Below are 26099 nucleotides of genomic sequence, written 5' to 3'. Positions count from 1 at the left end.
GTGGGTGTAGGGCACCTTGCCTGCTCAGAGGCTGATTTCTGGCAGCTGCAGGAGGAGAAATGGGAGTCCCCAGGTCTGCTGGGGGGTGCACAGCAGCTCTTCCCCATCCATCACGGGATGCTGAGAAGTGCTGGGAGCTTTCCACCACGCCGCCACTCTCCAAGCATTAAAAAATCCTTACGTGTGGATCCTTCTGCTTAAATAATTAACTAATGGACGAGGCTGATAGCTCAGCACTTGCTGTAATTCTTGCACAAGAAGCCCAGAGCAGTTTGTCTTACCGTGGTGGAGGCCAGTTCCACCACTCTCAGTCTTTCTGCTTGGCTGGGATGTAGAGTGGGAGAAGAGCTCTGTGTTTCCCAGCAGTCCAACCTGTATTTACAGTGCAAAAAGCACAAAGTGGGGGGAAAAATAGAAGTGATGAGGAAGCAGATGTTGGCTAAAGTGGGATTGTTCTGGAGCCTTGAATAAGACTGAAGGGAGATGTGGGAGGTTTATGGAGAGGCTCTGCCTCAAGTGCACAGGTACAAAGGTGTGTCCATGTCTGGTGAACGTTTCCATGCTGTTTTCTTGGATCAGGTGTAGGTTCCTTTGCAGTGTGGGTATGGAGGGAAGGGCTGAAGGTAATCCAAGGCACTTGCTGTGCCTTGGTTCCTGCTGGGGAATGGCTTGGATGAGGGGCTGGATTCCCAAACTAGAGGCTGCACTCCAGCCCTGTGGACATTTGGTCACGAGAGAGGCTTGAAGCAGCCTGAGAGAAATCCCTGGAGGACACGAGGTGTTGGGATTGAGTCCACAGCAGTAATTGGGTTAAAGCCCTGCTCTTTTGGGGCTGCAGTGCTGGTTAACATTGGTGATTTATGGCACCTGCTGGCATCCTGCTGTCCTCCTATTTAGGGACACCCCTTGGTGCAGAGAGGAACCCTCAGGATATAAAAGTTATAAAAGAGGTAAAAGAGGATGAATCCCTCTTCTTTTCCTGCAGAAGTAGAGTCACAGAGTGACAGAATAGTTTGGGTTGGAAGGGACATTGAAGCCCATCCAATCCCACCCCTGGGACACCTTCCACTATCCCAGGTTGCTCCAAGTCCTGTCCAGCCTGGCCTTGGACATTTCCAGGGATGGGACAGCTACAAAAAAAAGTGCAGCTGCAGTATCCCCTTTTTAAAGCACCAGTATCTATCTGTCTGTCTGTCTGTCGATCTATCTATCTATCTATCTATCTATCTATCTACCTATCTATCTATCTTATCTATCTATCTAATCTATCTATCTATCTATCTACCTAATCTATCTATCTAATCTATCTATTCTATCTTATCATCTTATCTCTATCTGTCTTATTTATCTATCTTATCTCTCTATTTCTCTATTTTTTTTAATTTTTCTAAGTCTATGAAATAGAGCATCCATTAACAATGATCTGCTATCACTCACAATCTTGAGTTTATGGTATAGTAAGCTTGACCCTTGTCAGGCCTTTCTGTTTAATTGCTTGCTGTAATTGGTTTCTTTCTCACTGTACAAACGTTCTCACCTGTTTTCTGTAGGATCTGTTTTAGTTTCAGTCACTTTGTTACGTTTTAAATTGGCAAAGTTAGAATCAGAGAATCATTAAGGTTGGAAAACACGTTAATGATTGGTGGTTTTGACCAAAAATTTGGTCATTGAGCCAAACCGTTAACTAGTTGTGATAGTTCTGACTTCAGTTTTTTGATCGGAGCTCAGAACCTGTGTTTCCTTAAAATATTGTGGGAAAATTAATTCTTTTATCTTTTTAAATTCAAATACATGAGCCTAGCACTGACAAAAGACCCCCAGCAAAGAAAGAGGTGAGAAAGAATTAAGAATTTTAGGAAAGGTTTAGGCTTGGAAAAGCAGTGAGCAGAAAAGAAGTTCGAAGAAGCTAGAGAGACATGATGCAGCAGTCAGTAGTAATGAGATCTTGGAAATGCAGTTTTACAATAATGTGTATATTCTTCAGAAGCATATGTTAATAAAACTGTGCAAGCTGTGCCAGAACCCCCAGGTAAAATCAGACGTTCAGGCTCAGGTGGGGAAAAAAAAGTACGCAAAAAAAAAAGAAAAAAAGAAAAAACAAGAAATAATCTGGTGGATATCCTTTAATTCTCTCTTCTGCAGGTAAACGGGGTGCAGCTGTGTGGCAGGTCCCGGCGTGAGGCTGTCACCTTCCTCAAGGAGGTGCCACCCCCCTTCACCCTGGTGTGCTGCCGGCGGCTCTTCAGCGACGGCACCGAGTCCTGGGTGGACGAGCCCCCCGTGGCAGTGTCCCCTCCAGAGCAGCAGGTAACGCTTCTCCTGTCACCCACTTGTGCAAAAGGACAGTAAATTCTGTGGGAAAAATCCCTGGGTTCGCAGGGGCTGGTGTTGAGGAGGTTCATTGTCCTGGGAAGACAAGGTAGGTAAATCACGGCGCTGCTTTGCTGACTGCACATCCCATTCATCATCCCCACACTTAATAGGTGAGTGAGAGCTCTGAGTTACACTAAATCACATCCTTGCCACCATTAGCTGATTGCTTCCGTGTTCTGAGTAGGTTTTTATAGAACTGGGGGAAAAAAATAAAATTGAAACTTAGAAGTTTCTTTCTGTCGCAGGAGCTTTGGAGTCTCAAAGCAAAGCCTGACACTTGTGGTTGCTCCTGTTTGCAAAAGTATTTACAGATTGGCTTCTCATCTTTTCTGATTGCCTGGCCCTTCTATTAGCTGTCTGTGGTTAAATCTTTTATGCTATTTATTTTTTCCTTTATGCATCTAATGGGACAGCTGAAGTTCATCAACATGTAACAGGTTAGTAATATTCTGACAATTAATTAGACTAATACACGGGTATTTGTGTGCCAGGTTGGGCTCTGATGCTCAAAACGTGTAGGCCTGTGCCCAGGGGAGTAGTCAAGGCAGCAAGCTGGAGAAAACTCTATTCATAATGCTCAGTGAAGTTTCAATTCCATAAAAGGTCACATTTTAGGGCATGTATGCATCATTAATAATCAAAATATTGAAGGAATAGTGTTTGTAAAGAGCTGAGAGAATGGTATTTGAACCAGAGCTTTTCTTTTCCAGGTGAAACCCGAGGAAGACTTTAATCCTGAGGAGGAAGAAGGGGAATTGGCATTATGGTCTCCTGATGTGAAGGTTATTGAGCTGGAGAAAGACAAAAATGGTTTAGGATTCAGCATTTTGGACTATCAGGTATACTTTTCTGTATACTAAATGCTAAAATTCCCTCTGATCCTTTGTCTTGCACGATGCCTTAAAATGTTTTGTGATGTTGATTACTGAGTAATGGACTTGACACTTGGGCCTAGGAACTGTAGGGAAAAATAATGTATTTTGGGGCCAATTCTATAAACTATGGAGTGTTCTAAACCTCTGATTATTGGACATGATAAAGTGCAAAATCTTTCATCAAGCTGCACCCCATAACTCTGAGTTTAATGACTAAATGTTGGGCAAGGTTGGGTTTTTTTGTTGTATTTTGTTCTAACTTAGAATGGCTTTTCAGCTGTCAGAGTGGCAAGTGTTCTTGGGTATTAGTTGGAAATGATTATATTCTTAATTGTTAAACTCTTTAGAAATTAACAGACAAGTCTTTAGTTGGAGGGAAATGCTACTAAAATTAATGAATCCTTCTTTCAAAAACCCTGTCTTCAATTAAATATGAAGAAACTCTCAAAATCTGTAGTCAGAATGAAACGTTCTTCATGTTTCCAGTCAACATGATATATTTTTTTAAACCTCCAGTCATCATATTTATAAGGAAATAAAATAGCTGGATCACTCTTTATAATAATATACACATCACATCTGAGTGCTGCCTAAACATTGTAGTTTAATGAAATGTGTTCAACTGTTGTACATAAATGTCAAGTGATATAAAATTCACTTTTTGATACAATAAGGCAGGAATTGGGAATGAATTAGAAGGAAAAAAAAATATTTGAAGTATTATGCAAACCCATTAATTCTATATTTTAGCAGTGCGATTTAAGATTACTGAAAATAGATCCTGTTAGTCATTTTAGCTGACACATGTTGTGTTGCAGTGCCAGCTCTACTCTAGAGTTGCTGGGAGTCTTTACAGAGCAGTAATACACAGATTTGCTTTTAAGTTCTCATATAATCAGAATTAATGAAGGCTTTAATAGCAGGCTTTTTATTTACTTATTCGCAGATGCAAATACACGAGCAATGTTGTGGTACTTTCAGCTAAATTTAAATACATTCTAATCAATTCTAAATGAGTGGTAAACCACTTAATCTCAGATCTTTATAATTTCAAGATATTTATGTATAAAGTGTGTTCTTTTGTTTGGGATTTGCCTCTTAGATCTTTTACACTTTTCATCATCTGCAGATTAATTTTTGTAGAGAGATATCTGTGGCTGTGTGTGTGTTTATGTAAATACATCCATCACATCCTTGAGTGCAAGGCAAAGAAAATAAATAATTGTCCATGCTACAGTGGAGGCAAGGGGAAAAAAAAAAGCAAAAAAAAAAACCCAAAAAAACTGTGTGTGGTTCCTGGGAGAGTGTTTGGAATTCTTAACACAGATTTGCTGGGAAGCACAGAATTACAGCACTGTTTAATTGTGCCTTAAAGGACTTGGAGACCATTCTTTAAAACATGAAAGGTGGTTTTTTAGGCACATACTCTTTGTTTTACAAGAGAAAATTCAAGCTTTACAATGGCAAATGATACTGCTCGTGCTGTGTATCCTCTGCTGATTTTGCTCCATTTGAAGAATATGAGTTTTACATTTTTGTAGGTGTTTTTCAATGAAGATGGGCCTTGCCATGGCCCATCTTCATCCTGAGTGAGTGACCAGCCTTTCTAGGCTGCCACAGTGCTGGTGGAGGTCGGGTGGGGAGGAAAATGCTTTTGAAGGGGAAATTTTGTTGGCAATTAACACACAAGGAGTGGCTCTGTCCATTACAGAAACTCAAGGAAAGCTTGGTGTTGCATACCCAGCTTGGAGGAGGTGATGTGACTATCCTGGGTTTTTAAGATCCAATATTTCCGCAGCTGTTGGCTGAAATGGCACTTCAGAAATACTGGAGGGACTTCAGGATGCTCAGTGGGAACAGGGAAGTGCCATCAGGGTTAAAAAGTGCTGATGCTCTGTTGTCCCACCTGACTTTGCCCCTCACAAAAGTGGAGCAGCACCTTTGAAATGGTGGATCCCAGTGGATCCCAGCCCAGGGTGGGACTGGGGCTGTTCCCTGCAGTGCTTAGGGAGCTCTGGAGTCCTGCTCATCCATTTCTGACAGTGAGAGATGCCAGAACACTACAGAAGCACAAGAATGCTCAGCAGTTACACACCAGCCTGCTCCCAGTGCTCTGCAAGTTTCTTCCTACTTGCTTTCAAGCACAAAGCTTTTTACCTTTGCATCCTAAATTAAGTTGTAGAATTAGATCTTGTGCTGAACACTCCTGTGGTATATAATTTATAATATTTGCCATTTTGTTTCACAAAACTGGCTGCATGCTCAGCATAAAGGCTGCTGTGCCTCAGTTGTCCTAAATGCTGTGCTTCCCAAGTCATGCTCTGCAAAACAGAAATAATAAAAATTCTTTGTGAGGCAGAATAGGAGTCTGAGTACGTGGAAAACTGAATGCTGAGATCGAGAAAATTATTACTCTGGCATATTAATTTTTAATGGGCTGTCTTTCTAATAATGTTTCATCTATCAAATAAATGATAAGCACATCCCAAGTGACTTGCAGGATATTCCCAGAAATGTACAAGCATAATTCCAATGCCTATATATTTTAATGAACTAATTACAAATTAATTATACCAATTATGCATAATCAATAGTATTTCTACTTTGTCCTGTGTTTTCTTTTGATTGTCTTTAGGGATTTAAGGGCTTAAAACAGAGCTTAAAACTTCCTTTTTTAAATAAGGTTCATAAAACTTTGGGGTAGAGTTACCCCTTTTGCTATGGCAGGATAGTATTTATATAGGATATTCTTCATTTTCCTGTGGTCTCTGTGTATTTTAAAAAAACCCTTTTTTCCCCTTTGAATGTTGTAATTTGTAATTATGTTGTAGGAAATGTAAAATTTTTGAGAGTACTGCTCTGCTGGCAGCAAGGTCAGGACTTGGCAAGAGGGGAGGCGGATGAGAAGCTGATCCTGTGGATTCTTGAAATGATAGATTTTTTTTTTTTTCTTTTATTTAAATAAGAAACACTGAAGATGTCTTAAAATGAAATCTTCTTTGTTTTTTTTTTTCTCTTGTCATCACTGTGTTGGGACCTGGTGAAAGATCCTAGGCCAGGCATTGTTTTTTTCTTGATGTGGTGGGAAGGCTGCAGAGGTCTCCTGGCCATTAAAAAGCTGTGCTGCTCAGCCTCCTGGCCAGCTCCTCCATGGAGCAGCTCACTCTGCTCCCCTCATTTCCTTCTCCTTCCACTTGGAGAGGCTGCTCTGCCTTTCACCTCCTCACCAACCTTTATGTGGTGCTGCTGGCACAGGCAGTGCCAAGTGAGCTCCGGTGGGGAGGAGGGACCCAGGACCTGCTGGTGGAGGGGTTTGGGATCACCTGGGCTGGAAAGGGGCTGCAGTCAGTGCATTTCGTGCTCTTTGTCAGCAGACCTGAAAGTATCCAGCTTAACAGTAAATCTGTCTGGCCTGGAGCTGATCACAGAATCCCAGAATGGTTTGGGTTGGAAGGGATCTTAACTCTCATGCTGTTCCAAACCCTGCACCTTCCACCAGACCCTCCAAGCCCCATCCAGCCTCCTGGCAGAGCTGAGCCATTGTTTTTGAGACCAATCCCTTTTCCTTAGAAAGAAAGGGAAAGTTACATTATCAGGTTAAAACAGAGAGAGAAATGCTGTCTGAAAACAACTGTGACCCCAGGGCATTAGAGCAAGAGGAAAGAAAAATCCCAAAAGACTTCTAGAGAAAATGAAGAGATCCCAGCAGGACAGAAGGTTCTTTGAGCCCTGGAACAGTGTTTAGCAAAGACCTGATGCATTGCAGGCCAACAGATTCTGTCAGTAATGTTTTACAGAAATATTGGAAAAACCACAGGTAGCTGAATTGCAGATTTCTTGAGGCAGTATTGACCAGAAGGTAACTTGAATGGTCTGATGAGCTTTTATCAAATTAAACAGAAAGCTGAATGGACTTTATGTGGAGCTTAATTTACTGTGCTTTGAAGTCAGAGTCTTTTTAAAGCAGCTGTTTCAGAGTGCGTGAAACTGGAGAGGCTGAGGGGTGCAACGGGGAGCTTTGACATTTTACACAGCTCCTGGGAAGGACTGGGAGATGCTGTTTCTCCCTGTCTGTGCTCAGAGATAAGTCCCCAGTGCCTGCTTGCTTTGGCACACTCCAGCTGCCCTGGAGAGCTGGCTGGCTGGCGGAACTCATGGACTCACCTGCTCCAAGTGATCCATGGGAGCAGAAAGAGGCATTTCACCCCTCAGGAGCTCCAGGTTGCCCTGAATTGTGTGAATTGTGCCTGCCTGGGTCAGTGCTCCAGGGATTTTCCGGTGCTCTGGCAATAGGGACCCCACAGCTGCCTTATTGCTGCCTTCCCTTTATTATTAGTAGCAGTTTTTCGTGCTGTAGAGCTGAAGTCTCTTTTGCTGCACATTCAGCAGGTTATGTTTTGTCCTTCTCCCAGGGAGCATGGGAAACAATTGTTTTCTCTTTTCTAACAAAATCACTGCATAGTCATTCACGGCAGGAAGTGAAGCAATTTAAGTGTCTCCAAATATCTTTCCTCTTTTCTTTATGCCCCAAACAGGCTCCAGATGTAGCGTTCCAAAAAAAAAAAAAAAAAAGAAACTGACTTCTTATTTGTAGAAGGTGGTATTCATGTAGATTATATTTTTCTTTTTTTTTTTTTTTTTCTTGGTCTGTTCAGCAGTGAGATGCAGGCTGGAATGCTTTGACAAGTTGCTGGCTAAACGTTTGCCCTCTTGTGATAATTTGAGCTTTGTCTATTCTTGTGATAAGTTTGTTATGAACAAAGAAGCATATTCATGTCTTTGTTAAACACATTTTCACCTGATCATGTGATGGAAACCTGTGGCTTACTGGCAAAAGCTGCACAGCTGTATTAAAAAGCAGTTTTACAATGGCTATCAGCTTGGTACTGGGAAAACTGATAAAGGCAGCTTTTCTCCCATCTCTACAACCCATCCACATTCATTAACATCAAAGTTCTGTAAGCCTCAGTACCAGCTGTGTTGGTACTCATCTCACGGAGGATTTGCTTCTCTCCCCCTATGGGAAAGTTCTACATCCTTTAAATCATATTAAGCTGCTTCATGTGTAAAATAATTCTTAATAGTGTGTCATGAATTGAATTCAGTGTAGCTTTTTGAAAAATTCTCTTGGAGTTCAGCTTAAAAACTACTTTTCAGGACCTCAGAGCTGGTGAATGCAGTTGAGCACATTCCTGGAGAAGTTTCTGAGGTGTTCACGATTAGTGGATTCCAAAACCTGCACCACTAATGCCTTGGGAGAGCAGAGGCTCTCCACTTTAATAAGAAATCAAAGAGATTTCTGTGTGTCTCAAACCAAGATACGGACAGACCCACAGGAAGAGATCTGGAGAGCCTGGAGGAAGAAGTCAGGGGTTGGGTGTTCCCTGACACTGGGTTGGAAGGGGCCATCAGTAGGACTCTAAATGACAAGTTAGGGAGGAATCTCAGAATTATTCAGGTTGGGAAAGTCCTGAGACCTTTCAGTTCCCATCAGCACTGTCAAGGCCACCACTGCCCCGTGTCCCCAAGTGCCACAATCCACAGGGCTTTTATACCACTCCAGGGATGGGGACTGCCCTGGGCAGCTGTGCCAGGGCTGGACAGCCTTTTTGGGGAAGGAATTTTTCTTTGTATCCAACCTGAACCTCCCCTGGTGCAATTTGGCTGTTCCCTCTCCTCCTGTCCCTGTTCCCTGGAGCACAGCCCGATCCCCCGGCTGTCCCCTCCTGTCAGGAGCTGTGCAGAGCCACAGGGGCCCCCTGAGCCTCCTTTGCTCCAGCCTGAGCCCCTTCCCAGCTCCTCAGGGATTCTCCAGCCCCTTCCCAGCTCCCTCAGCCTCTCCTGGTGCTCCAGACCCTTCCCCAGATCATTCCCTTCCCTGGACCTGCTCCAGCCCTTCCATGTCCTTCTTTCTGTGACCTCAGAATTCCAGGCACCTCAGCAGTGCCCAGCACAGGGGACAGACTGTCCCCTGGTCCTGCTGCCACGCCAGTGCTGACAGAAGCCAGGTTCCACTGGCCTTCTTGGCCATCCTTGCCATGCACAGCCAGGTTTTCTAGGAGAATGCTGGGGGAAACAGCGTCAAAGGCTTCACAGAATTCCAGGTAGACACTTCCACAGCCTTTCTCCCATCCACACTAAGCAGGTGTTGTGGGTTTGGCTGGGATAGAGTTAATTTCCCTCCTAAGTAGCTGGTGCAGCGCTGTGTTTTGGATTTAGCATGAGAACAATGTTGATAACAGGGTAATGTTTTAGTTGTTGCTAAGTAGCGATTGCTCTGAGTCAAGGACTTCTCAGTTTCCCATGCTCTGCCAGTGAGGAGCAGCACCAGAAGCCAGGAGAGGTGATCTGAGCTAGCCAGAGGGCTATTCCATAGGATATCATGCTCATGATATATGATTGATGTGATCTATAAATGGGGGCAGTTGCCCAGGAGGGGTGCATCACTGCTCAGGAACAGGATTTGTGCACCACTTGTTTTCCTCAGGTTTTATTCCTCTCTCTCTCTTTGTGTTATGTCCCTTTTTCATTATATTTATTAGTATTAGCACTGCTGTTATCTTTGGCTTTATTCAGTTATTAAAGTGTTCTTCTCTCAGCCATGGCAGCAGATTTTGGCTGAGCAGGACCTGCCTTCCGCAGAGCTGTGCTGATCCCCAGATTGTCCTGCACTCAGTAAAGACAGAGATTTTCCTTATCCCTCCTCTTGCTGTCTTGTAGAGCAAGCTCTAGGAGCATCCCTCCTGTCCCTGTGAGCTGCAGCAACTCTGGACAATACCTGAGTTTGCAGAGAAACTGGAGCATTACTGAAAACATCTGTTTTTCTTTGCTTTGTCACATATCCATGGAATAAATGCTGAGCAGTATTATTACTATTAACCTTTAGAAACGTTTTCCCTTCTTCCCCCAAATTCTCCAATCTGGTTGTTCTTTTTCATTTCCTGCTAGAAAGAATAGCTTTTAATAAAAACAAAAAACCCCAAACCAAAGAAATTCATTATTATTCCACAGATGTCTTCTGCCTGCGAGAGAAGGCGAGAATTTAAAGGGACAAAACTGTAGCTGGATTTTCTGTTAACCACTTGGTAAATCTCAGCCAAGCTGGGATAATGTGGATGAGGCTGGAGGAAGCTGTGGGCATGTGGAGATGATGGAGCAGTGGGTGTGGAAGAGCTCAGCCCAGACAGCTCAGAATTTGTACTGAAATGATGAGATTTGAGGTAGACGGTGGTGCTGATGGATAAGCATGAAGCATCCTGAAAACTCATGGAACTTATGAGGTGTTCTGTTTTCTTAGTACCTCACCCTGCTGGAAGATGCTGCTCCCCAAATCCAAGGAATCCTGTTGCCCTTGGAATTTTCTGTCTGTTCTCAATGTGATTCACTGTAGCCTTAAAATTCTCTGCAACCTTTCTGCCAAGCCTTCTGTCTGCTCCCTCGTCCAGCCTGTTCCTCATCCCTGGAGGTGTTCAAGGCCAGGCTGGATGGCATTCTGGGACCCTGGGAGAGTGGAAGGTGTGGAATGAGATGAGCTTTAAGTTCCCTTTCAACCCAACCCAGTCTGGGATTCTCTGATTCTTTGGGCCAAATCACTGTTTGCAGATCCTTGTTGCATAAAACCCAACCTGTCCTCTGTCCCCAGTTTCATTTTGCAGCTTTTTCTGCAGCAAGTCTTCCATAATTCATGTGTTTGCTGTTTGTGAGGCAAGGTTCTCATGCAGAGGAGAGCTCTGGTTTGTGTGAAAACACATCCTGCACTTCCACAGACTTTTACCAGTGCTGAGGCTGGCTCACCTCGCTGGTGCAAGTGCTGCTGGGCTCTGTGCTTGGATTTGGAGTTCAGGAATTCTTTGAATCTGAGAGCTGATCAAACTCACAACCTGTGCTAAGGCCTGCTGAGCACAGGCTGTGTAGGTGATACCATTTATACTTTTTTCCCTTGGCTTGTTGGTGTTTTTTTCTTCTTTCCCACACATCTCTATCCCTTCTTTATCTCATCACACAGTGGCTTTCCTCCACTTCCTTCTGAGTTCAGGGATTTTTTTTTTCCTTATCTCCGTGGCTTTTCCCTGTAGTCAGCACTCAGCGTGTTTTTTCTGGAGCTGGAAAGTCTGAAAGTCTAAGATATTAAGAGAGTCTAATGAATGTAATCCCTGAGACTTTAGCTCTGTGGAGAGCAAATATGAAAGGCGGATAAAACCTTGGATGGATTGAGAAGTTTGATAAATTAAAAGATAGCGACAGGCACCTGAGTCCAGTGCACGGTGACACTGAGAGCGCCCAGATCCTGGGCCTATCTTTCATCTTTTTCTTTGGGAAGAGCAGTATTGTGTGAGGTCTTTTCCCTGGGGTCCCTGCTCTGCAGCAGAGGGCTGGGAGCTGTGCTGTGCTCTCCAGACCCAGCTGAGTCACCCACGGCCACCGTGTTGGTTCTTGCTGGGGAAGGCTGATAGGATTTCACATCCCACATGATGAAAGCCTGCTGTGGGAAACCCATTGTGCCACCTCCTCCTCCTCCTCCTCCTCTTTATTTTGCTGTTCCCTCTCCTCCTTTGGGTGGGGCTCTGTGTGGTTTGTTGCTGTTTTTTCCCCCCTTCCCTGCGAATTCCTGTTTCTTTGCTGACATTTCCCACAACAGAAGTTTTGATTAATGCCGGCTGTACACTAGAGCTTCTGAAATTCATTGCTTTATTCCCTCACTGCAGATCAATAAATAGTAATGTTTTATTTCCAGTGCTTTGCCTTACATCACAGCAAAGTTCAGCGTTCCTCCTTGAATGCTGCTCTGTATTTAAGTTTGTGTTGCTTCAGCACATCAGCCTGCAGTTTATTTCTCTGGTACAGCCAGAGGCTGTGCGTTGTGTAATCTCCTTCCTGAGCAGCCCTGCTGACTGCAACCCAAGTGGAAGAGGCAGAAACAGGTCTGAAATGCTTCGGATTTCACTCAGAGGCAGTGGGTCTAACGAAAACCAGTGGAGCACTTCCTCAGGGATGTTTTTCCAGGCCTTAGAGTGCCTTTGGCAGTTCCAACTGCTGTAAACATGTTGGAGTGAGTGAACAGAGGGTTTGGACCTTGAGTCTCACCCCTAAAGTGAGGCCACCCTAAAGAGGGAATCAGACCTCACTCACAGCTGGCTCTCCCTCTCTTCCCCATCTGTTGGGGGCACTTCTTGCTGTGAAAAGGCACAAAAAAGGGTTTCTGTCACTCCTGGCTCTTGCAGCCCACTGGCATTGTTGGGATCACTGTGGAGGGTGGCTCTGCAAAGGGAACCACAGGCACTTCACAAAGTGAGAGCATGGATGAGTATTTTGAGTAATTTCACACACTGAGCATGCAGGTACATTACTTATGCACTTCTACCTTTGTTCTGCATAATAGAGAGACAAACATAAAATGCCTCTGCTTCTTTTCACTGTTCTTTTCCTTGTTCAGCGTCAAAAGTGTTGTGTCTAAGAGTCTTCCAGCCTGGTATCTTATTCACTGAAGAGTTTTAAATATGGATATATGTGTGTTAGACCTGGAAGTGGTCCCATGCAAAATGTAATGAAGCTGGGCTGCTCTGACCTCTGAGCTCCAAGGCGTTTGTTTTGGCTCCCTCACAGAAACCTGCAGTATACAAATTGGCACTTGTAAAAATGTTCAGATAAATCAAAAAATGGCACGGGCGGGGAAAAAAAGTTTCAAACTGTTTCTTTTGGGATCCTTGGCCATGCTATTTTGGATGTGTGTTTTTGTGGCAGCAGGCAGTTTGTTGCTTGAAGAAAGCTGAAATATTCTAGGAAGTCGGGCTAGCTGGATTTAGATCTCAAGTGATGCCAAAACTAATATAGCCTGTAACTAAGTGAGAGTGACTTTGCACAGGGAATGTCAGTCACCCGCAGCTTTGTCTTACATTTTCATAGGAGCCTTTAAAAAAAAAGCAAAACACAAACAGAGCCCCGGCAAACGTGGGAGCTGCTCCCATCCAGTGGAGCTGTGGTTTCAGTGCTCCTCATCCTCAGCCCAAGGAGGGGCTGGCTGGATGGGGATGGGTTGTGAGAGCAGGGAATGCCTGCGGTGCTGGGAGCTGGGCTGGCCTGGAGTGCCCTCTCTTGGCTGCTGCACACCTCACCTTTTGGGAGGAACAAGGCAACAGCCAGCCTGGCTTATCATTTTTCCTTCCCAGAGGTCAGCAGCGCTGGTTCTGTCTCAGGGTTGCTTCCCAAGGCATTCTGAGTGTGGGTGTTTGGTGCCCATTTTGGTAATTAAAGCCACAATAAAGCTGCAGCTCCAGGGTTGCACGCAGGACTCTCTGAACTCCTGGGACTCTTAACATTTTAGCAGAGCTCAGGTTTTTAAGAGATTTCACAGCGCCCCAAACCCAGGCATCCCAGAGGCAGCCACTGCAGTGGCCCCTGCCTGACTCTCCACTGCTAAATGAGTCCTGAACAAACGGGGCGCTGAAAATAAGGAGAAAAATTTGACACCTGGACTCCGGGAAACATTTGTGGGTTTTGATGAGGAGTGGGGTGGGGGAGAGAGGGGAAAGCCTATGGTTCAGCATAGTTAAATATATGGTGTGCTAAGTATGAATAAATGGGTGCCATTTTAAACAAGTTCCTAGAATCCATGGCACAGAGGGGAGGGCAGCAGCTACAGCACAGGAGTTCTGCAAGGGTTACCTGGGGACCTCTGTCCTGGGCTGCTGCTGCTGATGCATGGCAGGGGGCAGCTCTCAGCATTTACACAAGTGGAAAACGTTCCAGCATGTGATTCTTCTCTTAAAAGTGAGTTTTTTGGCTTCAGGGGCTTTGTCTCGTCACTGCTTTGCAGTCTGATTCTTCTCCTCGTTGTTCATATGAATCATTATTCATTGGTGTAAAGGAATCCTTCAGGAAAGGTAAAAGTTCCTCTTTAAATGTGCTAAGGCCTGTTCATGACAATCTTGGAGATCTTTTCCAGTCCTAATGTTCATATGATTTGTGTTTATTTTAACATGGCCAGTTCACATGGGATTGTCCATCACACTCCCCTTGTGCTCTGATATGAAGCCATGTGATAATTTCTTGAAATATTGAAATTAAATCACTTCTGGGTTTGAGGGGAGAGTTGCAAACTCCATCCCAGTAAACAAGCCTTCACTTAAAAGTGGAGGCTGAAATCTGCTCCTGCCTGTTGGTGACTAAAAATCACTTTGAGCCAAGTAAAGTGAGTGTAGAGCCTCGGGGTAGGTGTGCACTCACACTGCTGCTCTTGGGTAACTTGGAATGGTTCTAGCTGCTCTGTTAACGTGGAGGCAGCCCTGAAATCCCACTGTGGGGGTGAACTTGCCTTTAACCATACTAACTAGACACAAACTGTACCTTTTGCGCTCAGTATAGAAGGAGAGGATCTGTTTTTCATCCTGCTGCAAGCACTGCTTTCTTTCAAAAACAAGACAGCAGCCCTCACGGCCCAGTTGCACTCAGCATTTAGAAAATGTGAATTTGGTGTTTGCTGTCTTGTTTTAGCAGGTGCTTCTTTAGGGTGTGCTTGGGGTTGAGGGTAAATCATAAGGCAAGGTTTCAGAAAGAATCCCAGTGTTCCTTTGGTTTAGATAAGGAAAGCACAGTGCAATCCACAGTTGTGGTAGAATATTAAATTACAGAGAGAATATGGATGTACATGATTACACCTTGCAGTTCGGTGGGTCTGTGCCTTCTTGTGCAGCTTTTGTTGCACTCCTCGTGGCAATCACATCGTGGTGCAGGCACTGGTGAGCCCTGAGGTTCTGGCACTGCTGGTGCTGCTGCTGAGCTCTCCCTGTGCAGCTCATCCCGCTCCTCTCTCCCTGTGCAACAGCTCCCTCTGCTTGAAATCAGCAGTGGAATTGTTTCCTACTTGCCTGCACAACAGTTTTTAACATGGGCCCCCTTTTTTAAGATTCCTGCTGCTCTTCATGGAGCAATTCCAGTGCATGGCTTGTGCTGGTGTGTATTGTGAAGCAGGGAAAATAACCACATTGTCCTCAAAACTTCTCTGCCTCGAGCTGCTGCTTTGCAGGATCTCTCCTCCTTTTGGAGCACTTCTTTCAGCTAAATTATCTCCTACCAAAACATGATGATTTATTGAGCAAAACTGTTTTTATTTCAGTGGTGAGTTGAAACAGGACTGCTTCTCATCAGAGATGAGTAGTTAGGCCAGTGACCCTGCATAGAAGCAGCTGATGGTGAGAGTCCCATGTCCTGCTTAAGTGGTTCTGATCCAGAACCCAAAAATGAACTGATTTAGATCAGACAGAGCAGGGGTTTGAACCTGGTTCTGCCCCATCCTCAGCCAGCACCATAATTACTGGGCCAGTCCTTCACTCACAGAATTTTGTCAGCTTTTCTGCCTGGGTAGGGGTGAGTGCTGGGTTTGTTTCGTTCATTTTTTATCAATAGAGCTAAGCCAGCAAAAGTCATATTATAAAAGCTGTTGTGTCAGCAGAGGTGTTGTTTTGCTGAGAGAGCATTCACCCATTCAGGGAACCAGCCTAAACCTCCCTGGCCACGGCAAGATGAGCCCATGGCAGGAAAACTCGCTGGTTTAGTTCTCCAGCAAAGCCTCCCTGATGTGAACAGTGCCTTGCTTGCTGGGAAGGGGCTCTCTGCATCCTGGGTCTGCAGAGATGTCCAGAAGGTTATTTCTAATTTGCAGTGGAGCAAACCCCCAGATTAAAACCAATTTACAAGACTGTGCTGGTTCCAGGGTGATTGGGGTTTGCTGGCAAGAACAAAGGGCAGCACTAACTTCAGTTTTCCACATCCAACACTTAAAGCTCTTTTTTTCCCTTCACATTTTGGAATCCCTTTGGATTCCTCTTGGAACTTGCTGGGCTCTGGTTTGTTCCTGGAAATCTCCTGAGGGGATGCTGTTGGAAGCCCAGGGAATCCTCCCTGAGCACCAGGTGCAGCAGGTTTGGGCACAGACAGCTCGGGCGCCACAAGCACCTTGGCACAGGAGGTGAGCACAGGGAGCTTGCTGGGCTTGGCTGCCAGGACCTGACACTCAGGAGGAAACATCTTGTGTGCACTGCGGATAAATCGTAAAATTAAAATTGTAAAAGGGCAGGATCGAGCAGCAGAACAGGAGAGAATTGTTGCTGATCTTTTGTTTACTTGAATCCAGCTCCTGCGTGGCTCTTCCTGCTGAACTCTAATTTCACTTCTCTAATTCCAGCCTTTTACAGATATTACAGGCATTGCCTCATATGTTTGCACATACCTTAAAAAACATATGCCCTTGGAAAGCAGTGTATAGTCATATAAAAATAAAGAGCTTAAAAAGCATTCCTGTTTTCAAATTAACACTGAGGTGCTGAATTCATGGTGGTCTTTGTGATTTGAATTTTGCCCTTTTTTTATCCCTCCCATGCCCTGAATAAGATGCAAGTCCTGAGGGAAAAATAGTCCATGATTGTGTATTTGGAAACCCAGTGCATGCAAGGAGCATTTCTGAATTTTATGAGCCCTTAGCAAGGGGGAGAAAGGCTATAATTGCAATCTTGAAAAAACAAATGAGGAAACAAAAATACTAAAAAAATTAAAACCCCACACATTTGTTTTGTATATCTTTCTGCCAGTATATAATAATTTATAATTTTATTGGATTAAGAATAATTTTTTTAATGAGTGAAGGCATGATAGAAATGTTACAGGAGACAAAGCAAAGGCTAATACAGGATAAAGTATTAAGTGAAGCAGATATCTTTGCATCAGTTTACAACGTGTATAATATTTTGTGCTTGACACACTCTCTGCATCCACCGCTACAGTGTTGTTTGCCTTCAGTAATAATCTTGCTTACTCTTCTGTTGCTGTCTCCTGTTCCCTGTTAAGGTGGACAAAATGTCACTTCTGAGTTGTCACATGGAGTCGACAGAGCAGAAACGCTGCAGTCACACACCCCACATCAGCTGCCATTTCTTCAATATTTGGGGCTTCCATTTGAGCTTCAGATTTTGAATTAAATTTCTGATGTTGCAGTGGTTCCTTTTGCCATCATTTCTGCTGCTCTGGAGCCCTTGGGTGACGTGCAGTGTGGTTATTTTCTGTGACATTAGCACGTCGCAGGCTGGATGGAGGCTGGTGGAAGGCTGCCAGTGTTGTTGTTCTATTTGCAGCTTGGCCTGGCTGTGTCTGTGTGTGTAAGGAGAGGACAGGCAGGGTATCAGTCACCTTTCAGATCTTAACATTTCTTAATGGATTAGGCAAGTGATGGAATATCTTCCTTTTTGCACAGTCTAAACCTTGGCAGTGTTGGCAGGTGGCGCTTTTTGAACGTCTTCAGTCCCGTAGCATCGGAGGTGCTTGAGTGCTCCTTACACACCCCAAACAAACATCATCTTTCAAGGCCTTCACCTGGGGGTGTTTTATGTTATTTCCCCCCCAGGACCCCTTGGATCCAGCAGGAACAGCCATAGTGATCAGCTCCCTGGTGCCCGGTGGCGTGGCCGAGCGCGGGGGGCAGATTTTGCCGGGCGACCGCTTGGTGTTCGTCAACGAGAAACACCTGGATGGTGCCACCTTGGCAGAGGCGGTGGAAGTGCTGACATCTGTGCCCCCAGGGACAGTTTCCCTTGGGATCTGCAAGCCTTTAGTGGTAAGAACTGATTTCAATTTCTTTTTTTAATTATTTCTTCCCATGGGGTTTGTGGGGAGAATTCGGCACAGGGCACGTGTGCGTTTGGGAAGCAGCTGAGCTGCTGTGCCTTGAGAGGGCCAGAAGTCCTGGCAAATGGGCAACTCAGTGTCCAAAACCAGAATCCTCAAGTTCCTCCTTCAAGAACATCCACATGGAGCTGGGAGATGTGCCTGGGCAGACCCATGTACACTGTGCACAGGTTCCAGCACTTCAGCAACCCAGTTAAACGTGTGCTGGAGCCCATTTCTCTCTCAGACACTACTGAGGGCTTGCTTGAGCTCCATGACATCAAAGAAAGCTGCTCTGTTTGAAGTCAAGACTGTAAATCCAAGCAGAATTTCCCTTTTCTGGAATCAAGGCTTTGGAACAGTAGTTTGCTGGGGAATGCTGCAGTATTGTTCATCAAGGGCGCCCAGGCAAAATTAATTAAAGCCTCAGTTAACAGAAAGTGCTTGTAATTCAAAGTGGTAGAGGAGTTGTGAAATAGGAGTGTAGGAAAGCTGTTAAATATATTATTTCCTTTCCTAAAAATTGATATTTCATTGTTCATATCCTTGTATTTGTCTTCCCTTTCTACACATTTCTTTAGGCTTTAGTGCATCTGAACCAATATGTTCAAAGAACAAAAGCTGTTGACTTCTCCATTTTTGACTTTCTATTTTTATAATTCTTTTTCCAGTGGCTGGTTCTCCTTCTCCCTTTTAAGTTATTGAAAGATGTGGGATTTTTTTTTGTCGTTTTCCTGACTCATTGTTTGGATTACCTTTTTCAGGGAGACAGCAGAGAGGAGGAGAAAATGCACAGTGTGGAAACCAGCAGCATCAAAAGCAGCCCTGGGTCTCCAGAACCAATAGATAACACAAATTTCTCAGTAATACTTGAAGCACCACAGGTATTTGGTTACTTTTTTTGGTTCAACTCCAGTTTATACAGACAGGAAATGATGTTTTAAAGTAAAAAAATACAGTATGTTTTTCAGATAAGGCTGAAAGTATTGGATTCCCTCTAACAGCGAACTGTGCCAAGTGCATTGGGAGCACTTACCAATGCAGCTCCCAGACTGCCTTATCAACTTTATTATGTCATTAAAATACCTTGGGTTACCTTGGATATGAAATAGGAATGCTGTGTTGTTATTATAATCAGAAGTGGTGGGCTCAGCTTTGCACTGAAAGCAAAGTATGGAAGCAGAATGCTTTTAATTATCATGAAGCAAAACAAAAAAGTGGTTCAGAGTATAAGGCACATTCAAAATACTTTCTTCTTCATAGCCTTCTAATGTTCTCTGGAGTGATTTCTTTACTCTTGCCTCAACTCTCCTCATCCTTACTATCTGAGAAATAATTCTGTTTATTGTGGGAGGATGTGGCATTAAAGATAGTGAGAAACTCAGATACCAGGGTAATAGGCAATAATATTGCAGTTCTCACCAGTGCAGAGCTAGAGAGATGTGGATATCTTGTAACTTTCATCTGTTCTCAAGTGCTTTGCAAAATTCATGCCCATAAATGTATTCTTTTTACACCAGAAAATACAACACGTAAATGATCATGCAGAACTGCAACACAGGAAGAAAAATAAAATCCAGATTTTCTTGTAGCTGAACATGTGTACCTGTCTCTGGATGCAAAACTGTTTTTAATGCTGAAATGGTAGATTAGTGGGTATACTGTGAAGAAATTAGCCTGGGTGATGATAAGTGATATTTACTGATTTTCACAATGTAAAATGGCATTTGTTGTTTTCTGGGGGCATGGGAGGGGTTGCAGAGAATTTATCCTCTGCCAGCTTAGATTGGTTTTCTACTTCCTAAATAAAACCAATGCCATTAAGTATTTTTAAAGAAAACATTTTACCTAAAAGTCCTGAAACTGGAATGATCAATTTGGACAAAACACCCGCAGGGGAATTTACTTGCATTTTGTTTTACCTCATGTATGACAGCTTTGGTAGTAGCCAAAATTATTTTTTATTATCTTACCTGCTCACACAGGTAGCCAGGAGTGGTGTGTTCTGCTGACTCCCACTCTGAGGCACTGGCAACCAGAATTTCAGCCCCAAAGTGACGGAATTTGAGGATTTTATTTGCTTCAGTGTCGTGTTTGCAGCATTCCCTGTGGTGTTGGTGGTGTCTGGTGCTGCAGTGCAGCAGTCAGGGAGGATGCAGAGCAAACTGCTGGGTCAGGGACACAAACCCTGTGCGGTTCTGGGCAGAGAAAGCTGATTTATGTGCCCTGGACTTGGGGAAGTGTTGGGAGGACGACGCTGCAGGAGCCGAGGGGAATGAAGTGAACATGGAGAGAATCAGGATCTCTTCAGCCTGGGGGTTTTGTGAGCTCGAGGTACACAGATCAGATGGATTAAAGGGACATTTAATGCTGGTTAAATTAATAAAATGGGCTAATTTCTGGGTTGCTGGTGTTCTGCTCTGGTGCCAGCTATTGGCTGCATTGTTTCCTTATGCTCCTGCCTCTCTCTTGCTTTCTCTCCTGCCTCTCACTTGAGTTATACAAACATCTTGGCAGTGTCTGGGGCTTTCCTTCTGTATTTGTACAAATGTAACAAAACAGGGTCCTGACACCGAAGGTCAGAAGTGGTGCAGAGCCGTGGGGAGCCTGGGAAGGGGCAGGAAGCAGAAACAAAAACATTTTGAGGAAGGAGCCCTGAATCTGTCCATTGGTTTTGGAGTCTGGGGGCTCGGGGTGTTGAAGTTGGGTTTGGGAGTTCTTTGGGCCACAGGGATTTGGTGGCCTGAAGGAAAAGAGAGGAGAACTCTCAGTGTGTGGCAAAATTCTGGGATAAGTGCAGGGCATGAAATCCCAGCTGTCTGTGCAGCCTCGCTGAGAGCCAATGAACAGCACCCCAATTCCATCTGGGAGAAACAGGAGTTGTTGGAATTGGAGGGGGGCACGTGATAAATCCCAGAGAAAGAACTGCTGAGTGAGATCTTTCAGAGTGGGTTTTTATACCTTTTCCCTCGGTTTTGTTGTTGTTTTTGGTTGGTTGCTCTGTGGTTTGAGCACTGGAAGGTAATGAACAGTCGTTCATGTCCTTTTTTTTTTTTTTGGGTGTGTGGGTCTTCCATTTCCCCTCTGCCCCAGGTTAAAAGTTGGATGGGATATCCAAGGTAGGGGCAAGCAAGTATGGCTTTTATTTGGGGTTTTTGGGGGGGATTTTAAGTTGCTGACACTGTTGCATAAGCAAACTCTTGGGCTGTTTATTTAGCTGATAGCATTTCAAGAAACGTTCATGGATTCATAAAGCAACAGCAGATATGTCTGAAGCACAGAGATACTTTAACTAGATTTATATGTACTCTTTCCTATGACTGTTTCAGTGTTAATTAATAATTTCATTCCCTAACTTCAGGCCAGATTGGTTTTTCCAAATGGCTGCAGCAGCATCTAAGCTGTGCAACTTAAATTTCTTTATCTTGGAAAAAATAATTGCACTGTCTACTTTTGGTGTTAAAATCATAAGTCAGAGAGTCTGTTTTCTTTTAGAAAATGCAAAAGGTAGAGGATTTTAAAAATCAGGATATAGTTTTAACATGGGCAGAAAATAAAGCATAGCTTTAAAATAGTGGGGTGGAAACATGGTGTAAAAGCTGTATTCCTTTAATGATCTTTGCAGGGTTTCAGAGACGAGGTGCCTTTCAAAGAAGAACTCGTTGATGAGCCCCATGTGGACTTGGGAAGGTCATTTCAGCTTTCTCAGAAGGATGAGGAGTATGGCAAGGAGTCCTGGGAGATGCGTGAGTTTCTGAAAGTCAGAGCAGAGGACGTGGAGGAGGAACGGGAGATGTTGGTGGATGAGGAGTACGAGGAGGATTCAGACTTCCTGAAGGGGGATGATGCATCAGGTGGAGAGGAGGCAGCTTCAGACAGGAATCTGGACACAGAACGATGGGCAGAGCAACTGGAGACTGGTGAAACACAAGATTTAAGATCCAGTGTTAGCCTAAGTGCCAAAGAGTCCCTGGAATATCCATTCAGGAAAGATCAAATGGTAAGGAATGCTGTGCTGAGCACAGATCCCTCAGGGCAGACTCCAAAACTGAACCCTCAGGACTCTCTCTAGGGTTTTAGTTACTAGAATTTAATTTATTAAATTTAGCTTAATTACTAGAATTTCATGTATTAAACTTATAAATTTGATTTTTGACTTGTGTACTGCTAGCAGACACCAGTCTATCCTTCTGTACATTTTGGAGATTTTTTTAGGTAACTTATTGTCTGTATATTTACCTGCTGGAGTGAAATATGTGATTGGTGTGTCTACAGACATCCTGAATTTGTCTTTTTACCCAAAAACTTGTGGGTTTGGGGTTTTTTTTCGATATGGGGCATGTCAATGACAGCAGAATGTCACATCATGGGTTTGAGAGTCCAGAGGCTTCAGTGAAAGGAACTCCCTCTTTTCCTTAGTTTTTTAAACCCAAATCAGTTCTCTCAGCCAGATTGTGTATTTGAGTAAAAAATTATATGGTGGAAGGAATTGTGGCAAGGATAGTGGTGGATTAAGGAGTAGGAGGAGACAGGTTCAGGTAAACTGCAAAACTCTTATTTATACATCTTTCTCAAGTACTGAGAATTATTTTTTCCTTCTGATTCTTTGTTCATCCCCTCACCAAACAAAAAGCTGATGTTATCAGTCTCCCATGCACCAGCTTCTTAGGTGTGTGTGCTTTTACATGAAAAAAAATGGAGGGGAAAAGGATTTGACATCGCAGCCACAGAGAATTTCAAGTTTTGTTTGGTTTGTCCCCTTAAGCAGTATGTGTATAAACAGATAAAAAGTTTCTACTGACAGTTTTATACCAGAGTGCACAATATTAAATTTATTTGTTTGTTACTTATAAAAAAAACAAATGAGCAAGAGTAAAGAAATTTTTGTCTGAATTACAGGTGAGGAGAAAGATACAGTTGCTTTATATTTCAATTGCGTATAACATTTCTCATGCCTCTTCTTAATGCAGCGCATAAATGAGCAGTTAGTATTTAAATAAGCAGTTAGTATTTCATAGTTACCTGAATAAATATGAATGTAGCTGAGGAAATGTGTATGTTTGCTGTAAAAATTAATGTTCCTGTCAAATACCCCTGTGTAAGTTAATACCACTGCTTTCTAACGTTAATTACTTCTTTTCTCCTCTGTGAAGTGTGAAGAGAATGCTGCTTTAAGGTCACACATTTCTGGAACCACAGCTCCCAGCAGCTACCAAAAAGACATATTTGATGCTGAAACTACCCAGGCAGAAGTGAAAACTGAGATGAATTTAGGTTTGTAAGAAGGTTCCTCTTTATCTCGTAATTTCGTATTTACAAATTTCAATTTTTTAACCAAAACAAAAATACTTTCAAATGAGAAGATATTCAAATCAAGAGTTCTACAGGCTCAAGACAGTCTGGCATGAAATGGGTTTCAGCTTTATAATCTTGCTTCCTCCTCCAATTCTGACCAGTGGTAAATAAATACAGAAATAAAGTGACAGGCTCTGGAGCTGACTTTAGCCCAACCAGAAATTTGCAAATGATCTGTGTGGTAGAAAATTGCCCCAAATCCTGGGTTTTGGATCTGTGCTCAGATTTCTCCTTGTCAGATGGCCACAGATGGATGGTTAGGACTTGGTGGATTTATCAGAGAAATAAATTTATCAACCTGCCTGGAGTGGCATCCCTGCTTGGGAGGAAGGAGCTCCAAACCCTGTCCAGCCTGGCCTTGAACACATTTGGAACTTGGTGGGATACAGGGTTTAATTCCAAGGGTGAAATAATCGGTGGGTGCTTGGACAGAGGAAGCAAAAGTTTACATCTTCACCCTTTTTTCACATCTTCACCCTTTTTTCACATCTTCCCCCTTTTTTTCTTCAGGGACAAAGCTTCAGAGTGACTCCAAAGGACCTGAGCTTGCTGCTGATTCAGAAGCAGTTGGAAAGGAAGCCCTGAAAGAGGAGAATTATGTTCTTCCCAAGAGCCAGGAATCTGGGAGAGTAACCACCTTAGCTCAGCCTAGAGCAGCATCAGGCAGGTATGGAGGAAGATTTCAGGTTTTGAAAGGGTTCTTTTAATAATCTTAACTGTCCTCTTGCTTTACTCAGCTGAATCATGATTAAAGGCTGTGTGGAATGCTCAGACAGACATAGAGCTCTGTAGCTTTCACAGGAGTTGGAGTTTGGTTTAAAACCTGAAAACTTCCCATGTTTCCTCCCTTGAGTATTGGGACAGAAATGTGCAAGTGGCTCTGCCAGCACTGCAGTGAGGGCAGCGTGGAGGGGACCTGGAGGAGCCTTTACTCATGGCTCCTTAAGGAGCTCTCCTCCTGGTTTTCCCTTCCCTTTGTTCTTCCTTTTGGGGGGAGCAGAATTCAGCCAGGGCTCTCAGGCCTCTGCAGGAAACTTCAGTGGTGCTGAGGAACCTTGAGCTGGCATTGCTGTGGATTTTTGCTTTATCTGGCCCAGTCTTCCCCCACCAGTTTGGGGTCAGTGGGTGATCGAGCTTTTGGGGCCTTTGATTCCAATCCTCAGTACTCCCCTAATTTAATCAGAAATCCTCTCTCAGAGGGCAAGCAGCTCCACAATAAGGTGAGGGGATTATTCTGTAGGGTTTAATGGAACACACACAGGATCCGTTCTCCCACTTGGATCATGATCTGCTCACTGCTTTTGGCATGTTTATATCCCTCTCCAAGCATCACAGCATATTTATCAGAAAGTAAATGTTAATTGCTTAAATAGTCATTTCCAGTGAGTAAATGCAGTGCAGATTTGTGTATCACAGAGCAGCTTATAAATTTGGTCTGCCCATCATGTTTATTTCTGGAGCATTCCTTAAGTACATTTAAACCTAAATACAAAAATTCCTGTCTGGTCTGTTGACTCTGTACATTTGCTTTAAACTGGGCAGTGTGAGAAGGTGTTGCTGTCTCTCTGCCAGATGCAAAATATGTGAGGAATTGTGACCTGGCATGGGTGATGCCTCTTTTATTTTTTATTCCTCTCCTCCCCTCTGCCCCAAATTAGTGAATTACCCGAGAGAGAAGAAGGAGAAGGAGAAGAAACTCCAAACTTCAGCCACTGGGGACCTCCACGGATGTATGTTCATATTTTTCCTTCCCATTTACCTCATAGCTTTTTTTTCTCTGAGCCACATTGGTTCTTCTTGGGTGTTTTTTTTTTCTCCTCTCCTTCTCTGCCAATAACTTTAGGGTACCTGTGTACCTTGGGCTTTCCTGAAGACAGGGAATTTTTAACAGATGTTCAGCAGAATTCTGCCTTCTATTTATACAGCTGACTTGGGAGAGCTTGGCTGGTTTAGCTTGTGGATGACCTGCAAGTTCTTGCTCGTTTAATAACTATTAGGTGTGAACAATGCACACAGTGCTGGACTGCCCCCCTTTCCAGGGGTTCCCTGCTAAACCCCCATGGCAGGATTCCAAATTGCCAAGCCAACCCTTTTTAGCCACATCCTTGTTGTATTGTTAACATTTTTAGGTGAATTGTTTTTATGGTCCCAGGTCAAATATGATCAGAAAGTTCCTGCTTGGGCTGATGAATATGCACTGAAGTCAGTGTTCAGAAAGTGGTGTGAAATGCTTCATTATTTGTCCAACGTGCCACTTGCAGGGCTTCCCATTCCCAGACACTTTGCTCAAGCTGAAAGGGGATGAGTATTTACTTGAAGATCTGACTTTCTCTGAATAAAAGCCTCTGCCCAGTGGGCAGGGATTGGCAGCAGAATTTTGCTCTTTTTGTGGGGTGAGATCTGCTCAGGGTGAAAACTCAACTCTGCTGAGAGCATTCTCAGGCTTCTGACTTTATCCCTTTACTCTGTTAAATCTTCTTGAAAGACCAGGAGCTTACATTTATTTAAGGCTTTGCATTTGTAGTTAAAAAAAACCAAAACTGTTTGAAGCTCTTGAAACTACCACATATTTTTTTTCAGTGTTGAGATCTTCAGAGACCCTGAGGTGTCTCTTGGAATCAGCATTGTTGGTGGACAAACTGTCATAAAGCGCCTGAAGAATGGAGAAGAACTTAAAGGGATCTTTATCAAACAAGTTCTGGAAGACAGCCCAGCAGGAAGAACAAGGGCTTTAAAAACTGGAGATAAAATACTTGAGGTAAATGGAGATAAACCTTCCTTTTTAGTCTGAAAAATAAAAATTGTCTCGAACGGCTTTGGGTGGAGAGAGGAACAAAATACTGC

At 43.7% G+C, this 26099-nt stretch overlaps 1 protein-coding gene across 1 annotated transcript in view; it reads left to right on the top strand.

Moving 5' to 3' along the window:
* PATJ (PATJ crumbs cell polarity complex component) overlaps positions 1 to 26099 on the top strand; it is a 136906-nt gene that overhangs the window by 30511 nt on the left and 80296 nt on the right. The window contains exons 16-24 of the mRNA XM_030953798.1: positions 2143 to 2307; positions 3084 to 3212; positions 17641 to 17850; positions 18665 to 18784; positions 21526 to 21900; positions 23054 to 23174; positions 23766 to 23922; positions 24914 to 24985; positions 25836 to 26013. Of these exons, the coding sequence (XP_030809658.1) occupies positions 2143 to 2307; positions 3084 to 3212; positions 17641 to 17850; positions 18665 to 18784; positions 21526 to 21900; positions 23054 to 23174; positions 23766 to 23922; positions 24914 to 24985; positions 25836 to 26013 (1527 nt within the window). The remainder of the gene's footprint in view (positions 1 to 2142; positions 2308 to 3083; positions 3213 to 17640; positions 17851 to 18664; positions 18785 to 21525; positions 21901 to 23053; positions 23175 to 23765; positions 23923 to 24913; positions 24986 to 25835; positions 26014 to 26099) is intronic.

Source organism: Camarhynchus parvulus, chromosome 8 (genome assembly GCF_901933205.1).
Source record: "Camarhynchus parvulus chromosome 8, STF_HiC, whole genome shotgun sequence".
Classification (NCBI taxonomy): domain Eukaryota; kingdom Metazoa; phylum Chordata; class Aves; order Passeriformes; family Thraupidae; genus Camarhynchus; species Camarhynchus parvulus.
Note: the sequence above shows the minus strand (reverse complement) of the source record. Positions and strands in the feature narration are given on the sequence as shown.